Here is a 23,906-nt window from a genome sequence, read left to right on the forward strand (position 1 = left end):
ACGCAGCCTGGGCTTCTTCCCTCTGCCCTTCTTGGCTGCCCACCTGGTGAAAGAACAGGAAGGAAAACAGGGCCTCGGCCCTTCCCAGATGCCCTCACTAAGGGCTGCCTGAAGGTCCTGGTGACTTTTCCTGTGGGCTTGGCACCTTTTGAAGGACCCCAGGCTAGGTTCACATAGCTGGGACTGTGTGCGTAGTGGTCACTCTGACAGCCATCCAGGCTTGAGCCTGGCTGTGCCCCAGGCCTGGGGGCAGGCACTGGGCTTGCACCATGCTCTGAGACCAGCAGAATAGCAGTCACCTGGCTCACCCCATAGAGTCCCCCCAGTAAGGGACACAGGTGACGAGGGGTCCCTGGGCCAGCCGCGGGCCAGGCAGCAGGGCCGCCCTCCACACCCCAGGCAGACCCGAGTCAGATCTGCGTGGTTTGATCTGTTTGCAAAAGGATCCCTTCTGCTCACTGCGCAGGGGCGCTCAGCTGTTTGCATCTGCCAGGTCTGATTGTGGAAGCTTATGGATGAATGCGTCCTCTGAGCTGCTGGGACCCCTGCCTGGGCATCCCAGGCAGCCTGTCCAGTGGCTTAATGCTGAGCTGGTGCATGGACCAGATGAGGAACCTGTGAGAAAGATGTGTAGCTGGCATTTTAAATGAGGAATTACCCGGGGACCTCAGTGCAGCCTTGCTGTATCCACCCCTCAGACGTTCCAAGAGGCCAACTGAAGACACTAGAAGGCAGATTCAAGTCATACCAGACAGACACATCTTGGGACTGGTTCCTAAGAGATGCGGGAGAAAGGGTTTGGGAGCTCTGAGCTTGGAAGCCAGCCTGATGGTGGAGGCTGCCGCCGAGGGTGGAGGCGGCCCTGATGTTGCCGTCATCCCCTGAAAAGGGAGCACTGAGCCGGGGAGGCAGCAGGCCTGGGAGGGAAGAGCCTTCCACCCCTACCTGCATCAGGCTGGTGAAGGAGGGGCCTGAGCTACTACTGCTTTTGTTACTCAGAGTAACAAAACTCCATGGATACAGAAGCAGGGCCAGGCATGGTGGCTTATGCCTATAATCCCAGCTCTTGGGAGGCCAAAGCAAGAGGATTGCTTGAGGCTAGGAGTTCAAGAGCAGCCCGGGCAACATAGCAAGGCCCTGTCTCTAAAAAAAAATGTTTTTTAGTAATTAGCCAGGGATGGCAGTGCATGCCTGTAGTCCCAGCTACTTGGGAGGCTGAGATGGGAGGATTGTTTAAGCCCAGAAGTTGGAGGCTGCAGTGAGCTGTGATTGCATCACTGTACTCCAGCCTGGGTGACAGAACGAGAGCCTTGCCACTAAATAAATAAATAAATAAAAAGAAAAGACAATAAATAAAAAAAAAAGAAGAAAAAGAAATAAATAAAATTTTGAAAATAGAGACTGTGCCAAGAAGTTTGTGGTAGAAACCTGGCCCAGCCCCTTCCCCTATACAGATCTCAGAGGCAACCTTGATGAATGGTGTCCAGTGTCCAGTTTTTTTGTCTTTTTGAGACAGAGTCATGCTTTATCTTCCAGGCTAGAGTGCAATGGCGAGATCTCAGCTCACTGCAACTTCTACCTCCCAGGATCAAGTGATTCTCTTGCCTCAGCCTCCTGAGTAGCTGGGATTACAGGCACGCACCACCATGCCCAGCTAATTTTTTGTATTTTTAGTAGAGACGGGGTTTCACCATGTTGACCAGGATGGTCTCGATCTCTTGACCTCGTGATCCCCACACCTCGACCTCCCAAAGTGCTGGGATTACAGGCGTGAGCCACTGTGCCCGGCCTCAGTTTGGGTTTCTAATGATTGCCTCTGGGTCTTCAGATCTCACGCTTTGCCTGCTACCCCATGATTCATGGACTTTTTCTGACTTCCTGCTTTAATAAAGTAGCAGTTCATCTTGCCTTGTGCACCTTCGAAAATGGCTCTTTTATTGTTTATTTCCTTTGGTAATTACCTTGTTAAATAATATAATGGAACTGACATTTCTTGTTCTAAAAACTATGGACCCATCCCCTACCCCATGCATTCATACAGGTGAACACACACATATTTGCATGCATTCTCTCTTAGCATTCACAGCTACTTTATGACCTCATTTCAAAAGAAAAGGCATGCAAGCTGTTTATTTACCAAGGTTTTTTACCAGTGGCTATGGCGCCCGGCTGTCTCCCCTGCCAGGTTTGTAGGGGCCTCTGGCTGTCGGGTGTTATGGGAGGGTACCAGGTGGGTACCTATATTGTCAAATGTCCCCACCCAGCAGTGTCAGGTTGATGGTTGCAGTTGTCAGTGTTCCATGAAAATGTGTGTCCTTGTGTAGACAGAGTGCTAGGTTCAGCCACCTGGGTGTCGGGTCCCCGCGTAACTCTTAGTCTTTCTGTCTTGGTAGCCAGGAGCCCGTCTCGCTGGCCAGCTGCGCCATGACTGACCTGGTTCCGGACCTGCAGCCCATTCTTTTCTGGATGTCTAACTCCATTGAGCTCCTGTACTTTATCCAGCAGAAATGCCCACTCTACATGCAGAGCATGGAGGAGCAGCTGGACATCACAGGTATGGCTGGCGCCCCAGGCAGGGGAGTGTGGCAGCTCCTCTCCATCCTTGGGATCGAGTTGGTCATGATAGCAGGGATGGACTTATGCTGGGGGCTTTCTCAGCCCCTGGGCTGGTGCGTGTCAGCCCCTCAGGGGCGGCCTGTGAGGCTGGTGCAGGTGGCGTGGACCAGTCAGGCACCTCCTGCCCACAGCACCTCGGCACTCAGGCTGTCCCCATCACCCCGTGTGCTCCGTGCAGTGGTGTCCCCTTGACCGCAGCCTCACTCTGTTCTGCTTGCAAGAGGTCCTGGGGAGGCACACAGGTCAGTAGGGGAGACACAGATGCCACCGTGAACCAAATGCAAGGGGTGGTGGAGAGAGCATGGGCCGTCAGCCGCCACCTGTTCCGAGACGCACCATTTTTCCAGAAGGATGGACGTTGCCAGTCCTTGTTGTGAAACTGTAGATCATGTTGGTTTCACAGATTACAATGTGGGAAATACACATTTCAGGATTTCTTTTCTTTTTTTTTGAAATGGAATCTTACTCTGTCGCCCAGGCTGGAGTGCAATGGTGTGATCTTGGCTTACTTCAACCTCCAGCTCCCAGGTTCAAGCAATTCTTGTGCCTCAGCCTCCTAAGTAGCTGGGATTACAGGTGCCTGCCACCTTGCCTGACTAGTTTTTGTATTTTTGGTAGAGGTGGGGTTTTACCATGTTGGCCAGGCTGGTCTTGAACTCCTAACCTCAGGTGATCCTCCCGCCTGGGTCTCCCAAAGTGCTGGGATTACACCTGTGAGCCACCGCGCCCGGCCAACATTTCAGGATTTCTGAAATGCAGTGGAAAGCGTTCTGAAAATACTAAGGGAGAGGAGTACCGAAGGGGCAGTTGGCGTTGGCAGGGGGCAGTTTGTGGGGAAAGCAATGTGGGGCCGGCCTGGAGGCAAGGGTAGGATTTTGGCTGGTGAGTCTGCCGAGGGCTGTGTGGGGCCTGAAATGGAGCCAGGGTGGGGCAGCAGGACTGTGCCTCTGTGCTTCGAAGTGACAAGAGGGCACCCAGGGGACTGGGGCCAGAGCTGCTTGTGAGGGGCTTTGGTTCTAACCCACACAGCCTTGCTATGCGCCCTCTGCCCACACATCTGTGGGGTGGGTTGTCAGGCGGGCCCAGGGCCATAGAGTCCTGAGTGGCCGTGGCCTGGTGGCCCTGCCTCTGGAGGGCCCGGGTCAGTGAGTGGCGCATTTGGAGCTGCCCCAGGCTGCGTCTCTGAGCTGCGAGGGAGGCCTGGGCCAGGTGCATAGGGATGGGTGCTCCCATGGGTGTGGTCTACCAGACGCTGCGGGGTCTCTGTGTACTCAGCTGTGTCCCTGTCCCGGGAGGGGGCTGTGGCTGTGGCTGAATCTGAGACAGCCCCAAGTACACAAGGCCAGGCTAGGTCCTGGCCGTGCTAAGTCAGGGGTACTAGGGCCCTGCCATGCCCTCCATGCCTTAGGGGCAGGTTTTCTGAAAGGAGAGGCTCTCGATGGTGAGAGCGAGGTGCCAGGGCGTCTGCAGTGACCCCGTGGTGGGACAGGCTCCCACACTGTGTAAGGGCCCAGTCCTCAGCCTCCAGGTGGGGGCCGGGCTGCAGAGACCAGGCTGGACTGAAGATGCGTGGAGGAGGTCAGGCCAGCCCTGGCCATAAGGTTGTGGGGTGGGGTCCCCACTCCTGGGGGAGGCAGAGCCAGCTGGGATCTGTCCACATTCCTTCCTGCTGGCCACGGTTCCTTCTCCCTCCTTTCACAGGGAAGGGAATGTGGGGCCCTGCCAGGGGCTCCCTGGCCTGGGAATAGGGGCTGCCTCGGATATGTGGGGGTAGCGTCGACCCCTCCTGGCCCTGGTGGGCATCCAGGCCTCTGGCCTGCAGCCTTAACCCCCACGTGATGGGGCAGCCCCTGCCTGCCCATGGGACCTGGATCTAGGGCAGACCTTTCCTCTGGCTTTTTCCTGGAAAGTGACATAAACGACTGTGGGTCCTTAAGCCTCCACGCAAGGTCCCCATGTCCAGCTGCCTGGCGAAGGCCTCCCCTGGGGGGCCTGGCCTCCCAGGACTCTAGCGCCTGTCACCTCTCCCAGCACACCTGACTCCGGCATCCTCCAGCGCTGGAGTCACAGCTGGCAGGCGGGCCCTGGGATGGAGGATGCTCTGGGATTGCAGCCCGCCAAGGGCGACCCTTGATGACCTTGCAATGCACTTGGTCCTTCTGTATGACATGGGGATGGGGGCAGGTTAGGGGCCCCTTTTGTTCTGGCCCCCACAGAAAGACTCAGCTCTGGGACCTATGACTTTTGGGCTCCGCATTCCTGGCGAGTCCCTGGCCAACTTTCCACGTGACTTTGTGGCCGCCTGGGTTTGGTGGCCTCAGGCAGCTGGGTCCCATGTGGTCCCTGTGTTGGCTGCTCTTCATGGGAAAAATTGCTCTGGGCTGACAGAGCTGCTGCCTTTGGTCTTGGGAGGAAGTTATTTTTGGTCAGGGGCCTGGGTGGCATTTGGCCCGGCGATGGGAGTGGGGCCCAGGGACGCCTGCAGGCTCCAGGTGTCGAGGGCCAGGCAGACGCCAGGGAACGGAGTGGGAAATAGCCCCAAGCAGGGGCTGGTGTGGGTGAGGAGGTCAGAGCCGGGTCCAGCCTCCCGACACTCTGCAGGAAATGTCTGTGGGAAGAATTGGGAGAGCAGAGCTGTCGCTTCCTGAGAGCGAGTCACGTGGCTGTTGTCCTTCCCCAAACACTGTTTGTCCAAAGCTGTGACCCAGGCCCCTCCCTCGCCACCTCACAACTTCTTCGTCTGGGTCTAGGATTCTCCCATCTTCTCTCTTCACAGCTGAGGCTCAGCGCCTTCTTCTTTAGGGACAGGGCCAGCTTCCTCAGGAGTCCTGGGGCTTTGGGGGCAAGCCAGGGGCACTGGCCAGTGTGTCCCCTTAACGGCCTGTGGGCTTGGAGTTCTTCAGAAATTCCCACCGGCCGTGGCACCACAAGCAGAGGCATCTCGGGGCGTAGGTTAGAAATGGTCTCAGGGCCAGGCTCACACCTGTAATCCCAGCACTTTAGGAGGCCAAAGTGGGCAGATCCGTTGAGGTTGGTAGTTCAAGACCAGCCTGGCCAACATGGTGAAACCCTGTCTTTACTAAAAATACAAAAATTAGTCAGACATGGTAGTGGGTGCCTGTAATCCCAGTTACTCAGGAGGCTGAGGCAGGAGAACCACTTGAACCTGGGAAGCAGAGGCTTCAGTGAGCTGGGTTTGTGCCATTGCACTCCAGCCTGAGAGACAGAGTTAAAAAAAAAAAAAAAAGAAAGAAAGAAATGGAGGCTCGGGGCCAGGTGTGGTGGGGGGGTGCATGTCTGTAATCCCAGCACTTTGGGAGGCCTAGGCAGGCAGATCGCCTGAGCCCAGGAGTTCCACACCAGCCTGGGCAACATAGTGAGACCCCCATTTCTACCAAAAATAAAAGAAGAAATGGAATCTCAGGCCCTTAGAGGGTGGTTGGAGCCTGCTCTGTGGTTTTGTTCTGCACAGTCCCTGCCACCTCCTCCTCCTCCCCGTCATTCCCACGGCCCCGTTTCCCTCTTCCCACCAGTGCCCTGCCCTTGCCCAGGGAGTGGCGTGGGGCTGGGCTCTCAGACCTGGCAGCCTGAGGCAGCTGGGGGCCAGAGCACCAGGACAGGTGGATGGGTCAGAGCTCAGCCTCCTGCCCTGCCTCCCTGCTGCCGTGGTGTGAATATCCTTGGCTGGCACTTGCTGTGGGCGCCACCGGGCCACCTTGCATGTCTCCCAAGTGTGGAGGCTTCTGGGCACAGTGTCGAGGTTGGCAGAGCCTAAGAGCCCCTCACTGCCCCAGACCCTGGGGTCCCTCCAGCTGCCCTGCCTGGGTCCCAGATGTGACCCCATGGGCCAGGCACTAGGGGTGCCTCACAGGTTCTTGGGGAGTGGGCTTGGTGGGTGGGGGCCAGGCAGCCCCAAGCCCCTGAAGGAGGAGCACCACCCACAGTGGAGTAAAGTGACAGGGGCTTGTCCAGGGGCTTGATGTAGCATGTCCTGGTGGTGAGTGGGCCGGCCCCTGGTGCAGTGTGCCCGGCAGAGGGTTAGCGGGGCCCGTGCTCCAGGGAGGCCAGCATCAGGGTGATTGTTGACCTGGCTCTCCAGGCGCCACCCATCAGCCCCAACAGGCATCCCTGATGGTGCCGCCCCTCTGTCCCTCCTGTAAGGAGGCCCCACAGGAGGGAGAGGAGGGGAGCTGTGACCATCTACCCAGCTGCACTAGGAACACCACCATGGCCGCCCCTCCGCAGTCCTGGGAGAGAATGAAGGTGCCCAAAGGTGGATGTCCAGGGTCTTGGCCCCTTCCCCGGGTGCTGATGGAACCCCCAGTCACTGAGACCACTAGATGCCCCCTCACTTTCTGGAAGCCCCCGGGGAAGGCTCCACCCTATCAGGGGCCTTTTGACTTCACAAGACTCCCACCCAGAGGGCAGGAACTACCCAGTGACCACCGTCACCGCTCCCCCAGGGCCGGCTCCCCCGTCTCAGCTCCAGCTGCCCCAGCTGACACCCAGGGGTGGGGGTGAAATAGGTGATTTGGGCTTTTTCTTTCTGAAAGACTTACGATTCCATGGCGTGATGGCCACTCACGGGCTGCTGCCAGAGTCCTTTGACCCGTGTTGCGAGCAAGAAGCGACCTGTGGGGAGGGGTTAGGACCTGCTATTTGGGGTGCAGTTGGTTGTAACAGAAAACTCATCCAGAACGTGGGAGCGAATGAGCACTTGGGCTGGGCTGGACGTTGTGACATTGGGTGTCCGAACCCCTCCTGCCCCCTCCCCAGCATTCCTGGCCCCAGGTAAGGGCGGTGGCAGGTTTGCTACACTCCTCCAAGCCAGGGCCCAGAGTCCCTCGGCTGGTTCATCACATCTGCACCCCAGATGGGCACACTGGGCGGAGCTGGTGGCCAGGAGGGAGCTGGCAGCTGGCTGAGTCGCCACTGTCCGCTGTGCCCCTTGTGACTGTTGGTGTGGCTGTCTCCCCGCAGGCTCGAAGGAGTCGCTCTTCTCCTGCACGGTGACGGCCAGCGAGGAGGCCATGGCAATGCTGGAGGAGGTGGTGCTCTATGCGTTCCAGCAGTGCGTCTACTATGTCTCCAAGGTGCACGCGACGGGAACTGCTTCTGCACTCAGGCAGCTCCTGGGATGAAGCAGGACACAGGCTTGTGCCTGTGGCTCTCCTAGGGGCCTTCTGGGGGCTGAGGGAGGGGACTGTGATAAGCTCCACTTCAGCAGGGAGCAGTGGCTGCAGGTCCTGCACAGGCCCGGCTGCACCCCCACACCCACTCTTCCCCAGGTCAAGCAGAAACCCTAAAACAATCCTGGCTCCCTCTTTCCCTCGCCTTGAAAGACTTGCCCTTCCTGCCAGTGTTTTGAGGGTCAGCGATGAGGTGGGGGAAGCCCCAGCATGGGAAGTGAGGGATGAGGTGGGGGAGGCCCCAGCATGGGGTTCAGGGGACGTGACACTGTTATCACCCTGGACCCATGGGTGCCAGAGGTGCTGCCGCTGGTCCCTCTGTGGCCCTGGCCAGCTTGGGGTGCATCGGGGGTGCAGTGAGCCACTTTCCTGGGGTGTGGTGGCTGTCCTGTTATTACCCATGGGTGTCTCCAGCCCCTTCGTTGCAGCGCATCCCCCCAGGTGCCACCTCTGTGTGCCTTCTGAGGTCCTCTGTGCCTTGGACAGGAGCAGATCCCCCTGAGCCCCCTGCACCCCACCTCTGCTCCCAGCAGCCCCAGGAGGCATCTCCTGCACCCCTATACCCCGCACTGGACATTTGCAAAGCCATGGCCTGTCCAGCAGGAAGCCACCGAGGCTGGGTCCCTGTGAGAAGTGCGCGGGTGGGAAGCTGGCTGGGTCAGGCCCGCGTTCGGCCACCAGCGCTCCTGGAAATGCTGGCTGCTGTTCTCCTCTCACCCCTCCAGTCCCTGTACATCTGCCTCCCAGCGCTCTTGGAGTGCCCCCCGTTTCAGATGGAGCGCCGCGAGAACTGGTCCTCGGCCCCTGAGCTGCCCGAGGAGCTGCGCCATGTGGTGTCCGTGTACCAGGCAGCCCTGGACCTCCTGCGGCAGCTGCAGGTGCACCCCGAGGTGGCCTCACAGATGCTCGCCTACCTCTTCTTCTTCTCTGGGACCCTGCTGCTCAACCAGCTCCTCGACAGGGGTGAGGGCCTTGTGTGGGGCTGGGGGCCGGGGCTCACATTCCTAGACATGACAGCTGCCGGCCCCTCCCTCGCCGCTCCTGGGGATGGCTCTGCCCTTGTTGGGGCTCCTGCTTCCTGAGCATCTGGTGCCCCTGGGGAGTGGGAAGCCGGAGGGCGGGGGGATTGCCACAGTGCATTCCGTAGGAGCCAGGGTCCCATCAGGGTTTCAGAGAAGCCACGGCCAAGAGGTCTGCCCAGGCCATTTGCCTGTGACAGGGAGGGAACGGGCTCAGGGCATCACCGGACTGTCCCAGAACTGCCCGGTGGACACGTCAGAGCCAGGATGGAACCCAGGTCTGTGCAGCTGTAGACTGGCCTTGAACCCTGCCTCGAGGAAGGACTTCCTCCATCACCTGCAGGGTCCAGGGACATTGGTCACTCCCAGCTGGGGCCACTGTGGGGGCACGGGGAGACCCTGGTGGGGGCAAGCCCACGGCACATGTGTGGGGGTGGGAGAGGGTCCCAGCCTGTGGCTCTCACAGCCCACCCTGCCCTACTATATTCATCTCCCACTGCACCCCTGTGCCAGAGAGGGGTTTGAGGCTGGTCAGTTGCCTTGGAAACCTAGGGAAGGTCTCCTGCCTGTCATGGAGCTGTGATGTCCTCAGTGGCCTAGAGCCAGTGAGGGCAGGCTCTGGGGACAGACCTGTGTCTGTGTCCCCGGGGAGGACAGCCTGGGCATCACCCTACCTCCCTCCCTCCCTCCTACACAGGCCCGTCGCTGAGCTGCTTCCACTGGCCCAGAGGCGTCCAGGCCTGCGCCCGCCTGCAGCAGCTCCTGGAGTGGATGCGGAGCGCTGGCTTCGGGGCGGCTGGAGAGCACTTCTTTCGCAAACTCTCCTGTACCCTTAACCTGCTGGCCACGCCCAGGGCCCAGCTCATCCAGGTAGGGGGGACACATGGGAGGCGGGGAGGGGTGGGGCCACATGCTGTGGGTCCCTGGCTCACAAACCAGGCCTGCGGTAATTAGCAAGGTTGCTTCCATTCCATGGCTGTCTCCAGCTGGGGTAGGCAGGATAATGGCCCAAAAGATGTCTGAGATCTGTGACCCCATTACCCCGCAAGGCAAAGACGACTCTGGAGATGTGACTACAATTAAGACCTTGAGATTCAGAGATGGCCTGGGTGTCTGGGTGGCCCAGTCCACTCCAGAAGGGTGGCTCAGAGAGAAGCGGAAGAAGAGGGGACGTGGCTCTGGAGCTGGAGGAGGGACCAGGGGTTGAGCAGTGTGGCGGCCTCTGAAAGCTGGAGTGGCCCTGGCTGAGAGCCAGCCTAGAAACAGGACTTCAGTCCTACAACCGCAGGAACTGAATTCTAGCAGCAACCGGAAGGGCAGGGAGACAGGTCCTCCCCCAGGACCCTCCTCTTGCTGTCCGCTCTGTGAGACCCAGCTGAGCTGCGGAGCCACAGAGCTGTGAGAGCGTGCACTGGTGTGTCCGAGACTGCCCAACGTGTGAGCATGTGTCACAGTGGCAGTGGGAAACCGACATGCCCCTCCCTGCCTCCCTCGCCACTCACCACGCCCTTCCCAACACAGTCATTAATGGACATCAGCCGATGGTTTCACATGCTGTAGGGTGATGGGAAGAGTGGCCCCAGGGCAAATCGCTTGAACCTGGGAGGTGGGGTTGCAGTGAGCCAGATCACGCCCTGCACTCCAGCTTGGGCGACATAGTGAGACTCTGACTCAAAAAAAAAAAGAAGTGAAGCATTTTTATTTACTATAGAACATTCGGAAAATGAGGATGTCTGGATCCCACGTGTGGTATATTGAACACATAAGTTTAGTTAGCTTCTCCTATGGTATCACTGAACAAAAGTAAAGCGATGCTCTTTAATGGCACACACCCATGAGGACAAAGTTGTAGAGGAGACAAAAGCAATGCTATTTTGGAAGGCAGAAAGCAGATGGGTGAGGAGCACCTCCCATAGCAGACAAGAAAGCTGACTTGGCCAGGCACGATGGCTCATCCTGCCTGTCCTCCCAGGGCTCTGGGAGGCAGAGGTGAGAGGATCGCTTGAGGCCAGGTGTTTGAGACCAGCCTGGGCAACACGAGACCCCATCTCTACAAAAAAGAAAATAAACTGACTCCCGAGAAGCCACTCAGTTTACATGAAGCCACTAAAAGGCTCAGGAATTGGTAGCACCAAGTACCTCTGGATAGTGATGTCGAGATGGGGCTGAAACAGGAGAATATCTGTTTGATATTGTGGAAAGCACTGGGGCTTGGATGGAGGAGCCGAGCCTGCAGTTCCACTGAGGACAGTTCATACAGCCGGAAAGAAACACAGTCATCGGTTGAAAGGCATGAGAGCTCCTGAAGGATGAGGAGAGGGCAGACTGCAGATGGCGAGCCTCACAAAGAGCTGACCTGTGGGTCCTGTTGCTTTTCCGTGGGGACATTGGCTGTCCTGGAAGCAGGTTATGGTGTGAGGCTGAGAATCCAGGCTTTGTCCAGGCAGGGGCCACTGCTGGGGAAACAGAAACCCGAACAGCACAGCACTGGCCATCTCACAGGCGAGAGATAAGCTCAGAGACTTCAGGGCCTGAAATGCATGCCCGGTTTTTCCCTGAGACACTTGCAACTTTCTGAATCTCCAGGGAGTGCGATGGAGAGAGGCTTTAAAACTAAACCAGAAACTTTGAAAAGAAGAGTGCAGTCCGGGTGTGTGGCTCATGCCTGTAATCCCAGCACTTTGGGAGGCTGAGGCGGGCAGATCACAAGGTCAGGAGATCGAGACCATCCTGGCTAAAACAGTGAAACGCTGTCTGTACTAAAAATACAAAAAATTAGCCAGGCGTGGTGGCACGCACCTGTAGTCCCAGCTACTCACTCAGGAGGCTGAGGCAGGAGAATTGCTTGAACCTGGGAGGCAGAGGTTGCAGTGAGCCGAGATCGTGCTACTGTACTCCAGCCTGGGCAACAGAGCGAAACTCTGTCTCAGAAAAAGAAAAAGAAAAGAAAAGAGCAGAATCTGTGGTGGTTTCGCAATGCAGCGGAGACAGAGATGAAGAGTCCAGGGCCCCTTGGGAAGTAAACGCCAGGCCCTCAGTGGAAACCCTGGGGTGAGAGGCAGGCATGGGGCAAATGCCTGTAGTCCCAGCTACTTGGGAGGTTGAGGCAGCCATTTGAGTCCAGGAATTCAAGGCTTCAGTGAGCTATGATCACACCACTGCACTCCAACCTGGGCAATAGAGGAATATCCCAACTATAAGAAAGAAAGAAAAATGAAGGAAGGAAGGGAAGAGAGGGAGGGATGAAAGAAGGAAGGAAGGAACGAAGAAACAAACGAACCTTGGGGTGAGGACCCAGCAGAGGCCATCTGAGCCTTACCAAAAGCTTGCCAAAGCTCAGCATTAAGCTCATCTGCAATAATGAAGATACAAAATATCCAAACATGTGGGCTGCAGTTACAGCAGTTTTCTGGGGAAAAGTTAAGCCTCATATGTATATATTAGAAAACAAGGAAGGCTAAGAATGAATAATCTTGAGGCAAGAAAGAGAACGACTAATCAAACCCAAGGAGAGCAGAAGGAAATGACAGATGAGAGCTAAAAATCAGTGAAATAGGAAACAAATATGGTTGAGATGAGCAGTAAAGTCAGGGGCTGGTTGTGTGAAAAGCTGAATAAGAGCCTGAGCGCAGCGGCTCATACCTGTAATCCCAATACTTTGGGAGGCTGAAGCAGGTGGATCACCTGAGGTCAGAAGTTTGAGACCATCCTGGCCAACATGGTAAAACCTCATCACTACTAAAAATACAAGAATTAGCCGGGTGTAGGGGTGTGTGCCTGTAATCTCAGCTACTTGGGAGGCTGAGGCAGGAGAATTGCTTGAACCCTGGAGGTGGAGGCTGCAGTGAGCTGAGATCACACCACTGCACTCCAGCCTGAGTGACAGAGTGAGACTGTCTCAAAAAATAAATAAAAACAGAAAAGTTGAATAAGAGAAAACACAATTGCTAGTATCAAAAATAAAAAGGAGAACATCGCTCAGATTCTACATTAAAAATTAGTAGAAAGAGGAGATCATAACCAACTTTTTGCTGATAAATTTGACAATTTAGATGAAATGAATAAATAAGAAAAAGAATATTGAAACTGATTCAACAGGAAGTTAAAAATCTGAGTGGTCCTGCATGCGTTAAAGAAACTAAAAGGCCAGGTGCGGTAGCTCCCGCCTGTAATCCCAGCACTTTGTGAGGCTGAGGCAGGAGGATCCCTTGAGCCCATGAGTTCAAGACCAGTCTGCACAACTTGGCCTGTCTCTACAAAAAGTACACACAAATCTACAAAAAACACACACACAAAAAGTAGGCAGGCATGGTGGTGAATGCCTGTGGTCCCAGCTACTTAGAGGGCTGACGCAGGAGGATTCCTGGGATCCAGGAGATTGAGGTTGCAGTGAGCCATGATTGTGCCAATGCACTCCAGCCTAGACATCAGAAATGAAACCTTGTCTCAAAAAAAAAAAAAAAAGCAAATTATTATTTTAACACTTTCTCACGAAGAAGATTCAAGACCCAGATGGTTTCATTGGTGAATTATTTTAAACCTTAAGAAATAATACCATTAGTACCCAAATTCTTACCAGAAACTAGAAGAAACCCTATCTCACTTTAAAACACCAGTAATTCCTTGATGCCAAAACCTGAAAAGGGGGTTGTAGAGGGTGGGAAGCAAAGCTCCCAAGTCCAGAGACCACCAGAAAGGAGGGCGAGGAGCAGGGAGGGAGAGGGACAGAGGGATGGGGGTGTGGGGGTAAGAAGGGAGAAAGAGAGACAGGGAGAGAGAGAAGGAGGGGGGAGAGAGAAGAAAGTGGGGAGGAGAGGGGGAGAAGGGAAGAAAGGAAGAGGGAGGAGGAGGGGAGAGAGATGGAGGAAGGGGAGAGAGATGGAGGGAGGGGGGAGAGATGGAGGGTAAGGGAGCAGGAGGGGAGAGAGATGGAGGGGGGAGAGATGGGGAGAGGGAGGGAGAGAGGAGTAGGGGAGAGAGATGGAAGGAAGGGAGAGAGACGGAGGAAGAGAGAGATGGAGGGAGGGAGGGAGAGAAGGAGAGGTGGGAGGGAGGGGAGAGGGTTCTGTTTCCTTGAAGCTGATCTCTCGGCCCTGACAGCTGTCCCCCTCTGACAGTAACCCTGGACCAACCACAGAAGTGAGAGTAGACACAGTTCTAGGAACTCACAATTAAACAGAACCACCCCCAGGCAAACCAGAGGCTTTCGTGAACTGGGGTGTGTGTGGGTGAGGGTGGTGGGGGGTAGAGGTGTTGAAGGAGGACCTTCTGAGGCTGTGGGATGGTGCTGTGCCCTCGCCCCTCCTACACAAGGCTCTTAACACCGACTGTCCATCAGCATGGACAGCTGGTAGCCGCAGCCCAGGCCCCTGGATTTTGGCAGTAAAACTTGGGAGAGAAACAGAGGAAGCAAAGGTGAGAACAGAGAGGCCCCATCAGCGAGGCCGGCATCCAAACAGTGGGAGTCCAGAAAGAGCCACAGAGAGGGTGAGGCCCTGGAGGCTGGGCCAGGCCAGGGTTTGCACCCAAACTCCGCATCCCAGGACTACAGGATGCTGGGCACAGAGAACCACGGGCTTCCAGACAGGAATCAGTGTAAGGTCCATCCTGAAGATTTGCACTCAGGATGCTTTAGGCAGAGCAGCATGGGAGTCACAGGACAAAGTGGTGCCTGCAGAATCCGAATGGTGACACTCTCCGGCCTGGAGTTCTGGGCCAGCCAGAGGACCAGTCCAGGGTGGGGATGAAGACTCCCAGCACTTGGAGCAGTGGTTTTCCTGTGAGTGCCCCTTTCAAGAAGCTACTAGAAGATCTGTTCCATGGAAACAGGAGGAACCAGAGAACTGAAGAAGTGAATTCCAGAAAATAAGAACCAGCTGGGAGCCGGGAAGGGAACCCCAGAAGGACGATGACGGAAGTCCCAGGGGGCGCACAGGCTGTTTAATTTCATGGGAAGAATTCACCCTTTCCTTATGGCAGATGCTTTTTGACTTGCCTGGAAAGTTTTCCCAGGCCGGGCGCAGTGGCTCACACCTGTAATCCCAACACTTTGAGAGGCTGAGGCAGGAGGATCGCTTGAGGCCAGGAATTTGAGACTCACATAGTGAGACCCCCATCTCTACCAAAAAAAAAAAAGAAAGAAAGAAACAGCAAAACCAATTAGCTGGACATAATGGTGCATGCCTGTGGTCCCAGCTACTCAGGAGGCTGAGGTGGGAGGATCACTTGATCCCGGGAGGTCAAGGCTGCAGTGAGCTATGACAGAGCAACTGCACCCCAACCTAAAACAACAAAACAACAACAAAATGCTTTCCCTGCCTCCTGTCACCTGGGTGGTGAATGTTCCTGCCTTCCAGTCAGGACTTTAGCCAACTTGACCTCTTTTCCGCTGTTGGAGGTAGGAATCGGATTTCACTGCTCGTTTCCCAGCAGTGGTTTCTCTGGTTGGTGGCCGCAGTGTAAGGTGGGCACTTGCTTGAGATGGGGGTGGGTTCCCTGGGCAGGGGCTTCCCGATGGCACCTGCCGGCCTCTCCCTGAAGCAGCTGCCAGGAAGTGCCAGGGTGAACTGCTGCTGTGACACAGATGGCCCCTGGTGGGAGTGAGGACCGCAGCGCCCCTCAGCCGGCCACCCCCAGCCACCCGTGGAGGTTGCCCCTCCCTGGGCTGGGGTCTGCCCCCAGAGGCCTGTGACCATGAGCTCCTTCTTGTCACCCAGATGAGCTGGGCAGCTCTGCGGGCCGCATTCCCTGCCCTGAGCCCAGCACAGCTGCACCGCCTGCTGACTCACTACCAGCTAGCCTCGGCCATGGGCCCCATGAGCGCCTGGGAGCCAGGGACCCAGGACAGCCCCGACGCCTTCAGATCAGGTAAGCCTCACCTCAGGGCAGGAAGGGGCTGGGGACTTGGTGGGATACTCGCTCCGAGCTGGATGGAGCCTGGAGGCAGCCTGAGCTCTCATCTCATCTGAAGTGAGTGTGGAAGCCCTTCCTCCTGGGGACCTCCCTTGTGGAGCCTCCATCTGGAAGACCCCCCTGCCCCACCCCTCACCTGGGGACCTCCACAGCGGATTGTCAAGAAGTTAAGAGTCCTTGCCCAAGTTCCAATCTCCAGGCTCAGGTCCCAGTTCCCCTCATTCCTCATGAAGCTGGAGGATGGGGCCTCCCCAGTTGCATGGCTGCCCAGGAAGGGAGCAGAGGCGGCACATGGCCATGGGGAGGCATCCCTGAGCACCTGTCCTGTGTACATGCACATGCAGGCTTCCACACGAAGGGATCTGTGTGCATATATATGTGTACATGCATTCATATGGGTGCATTGTATTTATTTTATTTTTTGAGGCAGAGTCTCACTCTGTCATCCAGGCTGGAGGGCAGTGGTGCAATCTTGGCTTACTGCAACCTCCACCTCTCAGGTTCAAGCGATTCTCCTGCCTCAGTCTTTCAAGTAGGTGAGTTACAGGTGCGTGCCACCATGCCCAGCTAATTTTTATATTTTTAGTAGATACAGGGTTTCACTATGTTGGCCAGGCTGGTCTTGAACTTCTGACCTCAGGTGATCCGCCTGCCTTGGCCTTCCAAAGTGCTGGGATTACGGGTATGAGCCACTTGGCCCAGCCACGGGTAAATTTTATTTATTTATTTATTTACTTAGTTACTTACTGAGATAGTCTTGCTCTGTCACCCAGGCTGGAGTGCAGTGGTGCAATCTTTGCTCACTTCAACCTCCGCCTCCCAGATTTAAGCCATTCTTCTGCCTCAGTCTCCCAAGTAGCTGGGACTACAGGTGTGTACCACCACGCTCAGCTAATTTTCGTATTTTTAGTAGAGACAGTTTCACCATGTTGGCCAGGCTAGTCTCAAACTCCTGACCTCAATTGATCTGCCAGCCTTGGCTTCCCAAAGTGCTGGAATTATAGGCGTGAGCCACCTCGCTTGGCCAGGACTGCATTTTAATGTGTAGACTATTCACACATTTTCCTTCATTAGCGTTATATGTAAACACATCAACAAAATAGTACAGGATGGCAGAGGCGATGGGGCCTTGGATGCTGTCCCACAGCCCTGGGTCACCTAGCACTGGGCGTGGGCATCCTCCCTCCCCACTGAGTCATTTTTGTGGCCTGCTACGTGGCAGGCTGTGCTGGGAGTTAGGAGCTCAGTGTGCACGCAGCTCTTCCGCCTCCTGAAAGGTGCCCGTGTTCCCAGGGACAGAGACCAGCCTGGACATAGGCCATTCAGGTCCCACGAAGCCTGCAGGGAGGCCGTTGGCTCCTGCCCTGGGAGGAGCTTGTGTCAGCTCAGCGGGGCCAGAGGAGCTCCAGTTACCTGGAGACTCCAGCAGGGCAGAGATAGGCCCGGGTACAGAGCAGCTCAGTGGGGCTGGAGGGTTCCTGGACACGAGGCCCTATTCTCAGTCCTGAGATGCTTGGACTTCATACCAGGTGGTCAGTGGGGATTCAGAAGGGATGAGAGCCAGGGTGGGACCGGTCACTGTGGCCAGGATCCCAGCCTCCTGTGTCCACAGATCAAGGGACTTGGCTCTATCTGCTGGTCCCTGGGTTCCCACAGCACTGGGCGGGGCAGCCTGGTGAGGGAGGCAGCTTCACCCAACACGGGCATCCTCTCTCCTCTACAGAGGACGTCCTGGAGTCCTATGAAAACCCCCCACCCATCATCCTGCCCAGCGAGGGCTTCCAGGTGGACTTGGAAGCTGACTGCCTGGACGACAGCATCTACCAGCACCTGCTCTACATCCGCCACTTTCTGTGGGGCCTGCGGAGCAGAGCCAGCCCTGGCAGTGGGGCCCCCCAGCCAGCCTGCCCCGAGGTACCTGGGGAGGGCTTCCCCAGCCAGCATGCCCCGAGGTACCCGGGGAGGAGACTCAGCCAGCATGCTCTGAGATTCCCAGGGAAGGGACCCAGCCAACATGCCCCGAGGTATGCAGGGAGGGGCCCAGCCAGCATGCCCCCAGTGCAAGAGGACAGGAGAGGGCCTGGAAGCTGGGCTGGGGACAGCAGGCAGGAGCTCCAGGGGCGCTGGGAGTCCTGGCCCAGCCCAGGCCATGCTTCCGATGGCAGAGGAGCCCCCTGGCCTCTTGGATCATGTCAGGCTGCATGGACTGCCAGGAGTGCTTTTCTGACTCTATCCCCGCCTGAGGGCCCTTCTGCCTGCAAGCTGTCCCTCAGTCACCCTAGTGCTGTGCCCACCTGGCCACGCCTCCTCTGCCTGAGCTCTTGTCCTTCCTCTCCCCAGGGTGTGCACCACGCCATCCCTGAGGGGCACCTGGAGGCCCCGAGCTGCCCCCTGGCTTCCAGGGACCCTGGCCCAGCAGCCTGGCAAGCTGCCTTGGAGCGTACTCTTCCCTTGAGGGGGGCTCCCTGGCCACAGACCCCCTCTGGAAGGCAGCCTGGCCGTGGGGGCTCCCAGGCTGGCCCCCCGCACAAGGATGCGTCCTGCTTGCTCACGCCTCCCAGCACTCCACTGGGCCCTGAGCCCAGGGACCCCGACTGGCCAGTGCCCAGCGGCCCATGTGGCAAAGCACTCCCAGAAAGGCAGAGGAACGGACCCAGAGGCCTCCCGGGTGCAGCTTCGGAAGGTGAGGCCTGCCCAGTGCTCAGGTTGGCCACCCACCCCACACCCTGCACAGCACCCTGATGGCCGGTCCCCTCAAGGTCATTCCATCCTTGGGGTCCTGGGTTTCAGCACCTGCCCCACGGACACCGGCATCCTGGGATGGGGGCCAGATGGAGAGGACTTGGGACAGCTCAGCCACACGGCCGCTAAGTTGAGCGGTCACTGACATGTCTGTGATCTGGGAGGGAAAGGGTCTAGAAAGTGCTGAGTCACTCCAGCACCGGGGGCAGAGGAAGGGATGGCTGAGCCAGTGGAGAGGATGTGCTGAGGGGGAACCCAGAGGTCTTCAGGGAGGAGGTGGAGCTGGAACCCTCTGGGGCAGGGCCTGTGCTTGAGGATAGGTGTGTTCAACGTGTGCATGGATGTGCTTGTGCATGTGCATCTGTGTGTGCATATGAGTGTGTGTGCTTGTGTGTTTGCGTGCATATGGGTGTGCGCATGAGTGTGTGCATGGGTGTAATTGCATGTGTGTGTGTGCAGCTGGGCTAGGCTGGGGAGGGCATTGAGGGTGAAGCATACCCAGCTGGCCCTGGCCCCTGGTGAGGGCTTGGGTGTGCCCTGCAGGAGCACAGTGTCCTGGGTGTGTGTGTGCAGAGTCCAGAGTGTGCCCTGTGGCTTGAGGCCACCTGGCCAAGCTGGGTCCCAGGCAGGCTACCTGCCCAGGTGCACAGCTTATCTCTGACCCAAGCTCCCCCACGGCAGGATTGCCATTATGAAGAGGGTGATCTCGGGGCAGGTGATTGGGCTGGGCTGGGCTAGGGCCTGGGGTCCAGGTCTGGTCAGTGGTGGGAACCCTCGGGTTCACATAGTCACATCTGGGTGTGGAGGGAGGAGGAGGAAGGGCAGAGACTGCTGAGGAGGCGGCATAGAATGCATGGGGCCCTGGAGCCCAAAAAAAGCCTTTCCAGAGAGGGGCAGTGTCATGGGGCTGCCGGAGGCGGGGACTGAGGTGCTCCTTCAGGGCACATGGGGGTGTCACCCACAGGCAGACCCCAACCCTGATGTCTGGGTTGCCATTCGCATTCTGCCTGAACGGTGTCTCCTGGGAGCCACGGGAGGCCTTCCCTGTCCCTGACCCCCCGCAGAGGCAGCCCGGCCAGGACATCCCGTTCCTCATCCTGACTCCTGGTGCCTCACTCCCACCCAATTTTCCTGGCCCCTATCCAGGAGACTCTGCAGCCCCCGAGGACGAGTCCCCTCTAGCCCCCTCCAGCCGCAGCTCCAGCACCGAGGATTTCTGCTACGTCTTCATGGTGGAGCTGGAACGAGGCCCCTCAGGGCTGGGAATGGGCCTGATTGATGGGATGGTGAGTGGCCCGTGCCCCTGCCCCACCTCCATGCAGGCTGCCTGGCTCCATTCACTGAAGCCTGGCTGCAGCTTGAGTGGCCACATGGCCACACGAAGGCCTTTGGGGAGGAGAGTGGGGTGGCCCCCTGTAGCTGGGACGGAGGACCCAGCCTGTCCAATGGCCACACCCCCTGGGCCTGCTGTCTCTTGCTTCTGTCCTCAAGCCTTCAGGGTCTGTCCTGGGCCTGTGGGGATGGTGGTGTCCACTGCTTTTCTGGAGGGCCATGTGACAACCATGAGTGGGCCTGGCTGGATGCCACGGGGACCTGTTGGTGCCAAGGGAGGGACTGCGGGGGTCCTCACTGGGGACAGCAAGTGTCAGAGGCTTGCAGAGAACCCTGAGGCCTCTGCTTGTCCCCAGCACACGCGCCTGGGCACCCCCGGGCTCTACATCCAGACCCTGCTCCCGGGCAGCCCCGCAGCGGCCGATGGGCGCTTGTCGCTGGGGGACCGCATTCTGGAGGTGAACGGCAGCAGCCTCCTTGGCCTCGGCTACCTGAGGTACCCCCACCGCTTGCATGCCCCGCTGCTCCTCCCAGACACCCTGCTCAGGGGAGGGGACCTGGGGCGGCAGGAGAGGCTGGGCTGCACCCCGTGGGGCCTCTCTGGTGCCCCCCTGCCCAGCCTCACCTCTGGCGTGGATTTCAGAGCCGTGGACCTGATCCGCCATGGGGGGAAGAAGATGCGGTTCCTGGTTGCCAAGTCTGACGTGGAAACAGCTAAGAAGATCCATTTCCGCACGCCCTCTCTCTAGGGGGGCTGCAGGGACACCCCCCGCACGCCCAGCGCCTTGTCCTACCCGGTGACACCGAGCATCCTCCTGCCTTCATCCCTGTTTTGTAACTGACCGAGTTGGGTACCTGGGTGGGCAGCCTCACCGTGGGGACGCGCCTATTGATAGCCTGCATCTCAGTGGAGGTTTTATTTATATGGCAGATGATGCAGGGTTGTGATGTTTGTTACAGAGCTTTTACATTTAAAGACTTTAATGGAGAAAGTACAGATTCAATAAACTATTTTTCTTGTTCTTAGAGGGTGACCTGCTGGGATCCCATCTTGGGCAGCAGGCGTGGGCCACTCAGAGGGGCTGCAGTGGGCTCCCTGTGGCCTCTGCCTGCCAGTGCGGGAAGATTCGGTGACAGCTGTCGTCAGGATCATCTAAACTGCCTCTCCCTGCCCCCGCCCCACCCCGACACAGGGCACAGCAGGAAGCAGCCCCAGCAGCCCCTCGCAGCCAGCGCAGGGACCAGACCCGTCATAGAGGCTGCAGGGCTTCTAATTCTGCTGCTCAGCACTGGCCCCAGAGAAAGGTCTAGAAACCCAGGGGTTGGAAAGTGGATGGGCCTGATGGTCTCCGAGGCACTGAGCCCACCTTGGACCTTGCCTCCTCTCCCAGGACTCCTGCTCGCTCCCGAGTTCCTTTTCCCAACTAAAGCCACCAGCTTGGCCCTAATACCAGGCTGCCGGCCCCAGGCTCTTATCCTCACCGGCATTCCCCTGGCCACCGGCCCTAACGAGGTGAGGAGGCCGGCCTCCCTCTCTACCAGCCGGCTGACCGTGCGCAGGGCCAGGGCAGGGCCCTGCCAGCCTCTCGGTGATAGCGGGGCTGGCTGGGCATCTTCAGCAGGGTTAGCAGCTCTGTGGCCTGGCTCCCATTCCCTCCTCACTGTGGTGAAGGTGGTGGCCCAGGGTCATTTTGATACCAAAAGAGAGGCCCTGGGGAAGAGGGTCCCTGCCAGTCAGTTGCAGATGCCCCCCTCACATGGCCAGGGGTCTGCGTGGGGTCCCCAAACCAGTGTCCTGGGCCGGTCCCAGGCACGGGGCCTCGTGCAGCTCCACGCTGCCCTCTGGTGTGCACTACGGCGAGGTGCAGCGTGTCCGCCTGGCACCCTGTGTGGACCTGCAGTTCGCGGCTCCACATTGCGCCTGGCTCCAAATGGCTGCCCACTGCCAGGTTCCTAAAACACTAGATTAAAAAAAAAAAAAAATATATATATATATATATATATATATATGTGTGTGTGTGTGTGTGTGTGTGTGTGTGTGTGTGTGTATTTGATATATATTTATATAAACATATATAAAACATAAATATATTTAATTTTTTTTTTGAGACAGAGTCTCATTCCGTTGCCCAGGCTGGTGGTGCAATGGTGCGATCTCAGCTCATTGCAACCTCCACCTCCCAGGTTCAAGCAATTCTCCTGTCTCAGCCTCCTGAGTAGCTGGGATTACAAGTGCCTGCTACCACGCCCGGCTAAATTTTGTATTTTTAGTAGAGACGGGGTTTCAATCATATTGGTCATGCTGGTCTTGAACTGCCGACCTTAGGTGATCTTCCCGCCTCGGCCTCCCAAGGTGCTGGGATTACAGGTGTGAGCCACCGCCCCTGGTCTGTTTTTGTGTTTTAAAAGCATTTTATTTTGACATAATTATAGATCCAAAGGAAGCCGTAAAAATAGCAGAGTCTCGTGTACCTGCACCAGCTTTTCCCACTGCCGCATGGCAGCAAAGCCTGAAAACTGACATTGACTTGTTACTATTAATATATCAGCTACACTTTGTACAGTATTCAGTTGTTACTTTTTAAAGTGAAATTCACATAAAGTTAACTATTTAAAGTGTATAATTCAGTGGCATGTAGCACATTCACAGTGTTATGCAACCATTGCCACCGTCTAGTTTTAAAACATTGTCGTCACCTACAAAGGAGAAAACATGGCCACTCAGCAGGCACTCCTCATTGCCTCCTGTGCCCAGGCCCTGGCAACCACAGACCCACTTTCTGCCACTGTGGCTACATGTCTTGTGGATATCTTACATCAGGGTTACCAGAAAGGGGTCCTAATCCAGACCCCAAGAGAAGGAAGAATTCAGGTCAAGTCCATCAAGTGAAAGCAAGTTTATTAAGAACACAAACAAAACAATTGGCCGGGCAAGGTGGCTCATGCCTCTAATCCCAGCACTTTGGGAGGCTGAGGCAGGCAGATCACCTGAGGTCAGGAGTTTGAGACCAGCCTGGCCAACATGGTGAATCCCACCTCTACTAAAAATATAAAAATTAGCGGGGCTGGCCAGGCGTGATGGCTCATGCCTGTAATCACAGCTACTTGGGAGGCTGAGGCAGAAGAATTGTTTGAACCTGGGAGGCAGAGGTTGCAGTGAGTCAAGATCACACCATTGCACTCCAGCCTGGGTGACAGAGCAAGACTCCATCAAAAAAAAAAAAAATTAGCTGGGCATGGTGGTGCGTGCCTGTAATACCAGCCACTCAGGAGGCTGAGGCAGGAGAATGGCTTGTACCCAGGAGGTGGAGGTTGCAGTGAGCTGAGATTGTGTCATCGCACTCCAGCCTGGGCGACAGAACAAGACTCAAAAAAAATGAAAAAAGAAGAAAAAAAGGCTACTCCATAGGCAGAGCAGCAGGGTGGGCTGCCAGATTGAGTATACTTAGAGTTACTTCTTGTTTATATGCTAAACAAGGGGTGGACTATTCGAGTTTTCTAGGAAAGGGATGAAGATTTCCGGGAACTAAGGGTCCTTCCCCTTTTTAGACTATATAGGGTAATTTCCTGATGTTGCCATGGCATTAGAAAACTCACTGTGCTGGTGGGAGTGCCTTTTAGCATGCTAATACATTATAATTAATGCATAATGAGCAGCAAGGATGAGTAGAGATCACTGTGGTTGCTGTCTTGGTTTTGGTGGGTTTTGGTCAGTTTCTCTACAGCATCCTATTTTAACAGGAGTGTCTTTGTGACCTGTATCTTGAACCTGCATCTTGTGCAGCCCTCCTATCTCATCCGGAGACGAAGAATGCCTATCCTTCTGGGAATGCAGCCCAGTAGGTCTCAGCCTCGTTTTACCCAGCCGCCATTCAAGATGGAGTTGCTCTAGTTCCAACGCCTCTGACATATGAAGTCATGCAACATGTGACCTAGGGTTTGCATTCTCTCACTTAGTATAATGTTTCTAAGGTTCATCATCTTTTCTGTAAATCTGAAACTATTCTAAAAATAGTTTTATGTTTATCATAAAAGCAGTTGAGAGCTGGTGAGCTCTGCACCTTTCCCAGCTGCCTCCTGGAATCCCCTCAGGAGG

General features: G+C 56.5%; 1 protein-coding gene across 2 annotated transcripts in view; it reads left to right on the forward strand.

Moving 5' to 3' along the window:
* RADIL (Rap associating with DIL domain) overlaps positions 1 to 20,836 on the forward strand; it is a 78,071-nt gene extending 57,235 nt beyond the window's left edge. For both annotated transcript variants that reach the window (XM_017533768.2, XM_037740378.1), the window contains 10 exons: positions 2,394 to 2,554; positions 7,597 to 7,709; positions 8,531 to 8,768; positions 9,522 to 9,694; positions 15,541 to 15,691; positions 17,460 to 17,650; positions 18,077 to 18,419; positions 19,625 to 19,764; positions 20,167 to 20,306; positions 20,454 to 20,836. In XM_017533768.2, coding sequence (XP_017389257.1) covers positions 2,394 to 2,554; positions 7,597 to 7,709; positions 8,531 to 8,768; positions 9,522 to 9,694; positions 15,541 to 15,691; positions 17,460 to 17,650; positions 18,077 to 18,419; positions 19,625 to 19,764; positions 20,167 to 20,306; positions 20,454 to 20,559 — 1,756 coding nt within the window. In that variant the 3' untranslated portion in view covers positions 20,560 to 20,836. The remainder of the gene's footprint in view (positions 1 to 2,393; positions 2,555 to 7,596; positions 7,710 to 8,530; positions 8,769 to 9,521; positions 9,695 to 15,540; positions 15,692 to 17,459; positions 17,651 to 18,076; positions 18,420 to 19,624; positions 19,765 to 20,166; positions 20,307 to 20,453) is intronic.
* Positions 20,837 to 23,906: the final 3,070 nt, after the last annotated feature.

Source organism: Cebus imitator, unplaced genomic scaffold (assembly GCF_001604975.1).
Source record: "Cebus imitator isolate Cc_AM_T3 unplaced genomic scaffold, Cebus_imitator-1.0 Scaffold82, whole genome shotgun sequence".
Classification (NCBI taxonomy): Eukaryota; Metazoa; Chordata; class Mammalia; order Primates; family Cebidae; genus Cebus; species Cebus imitator.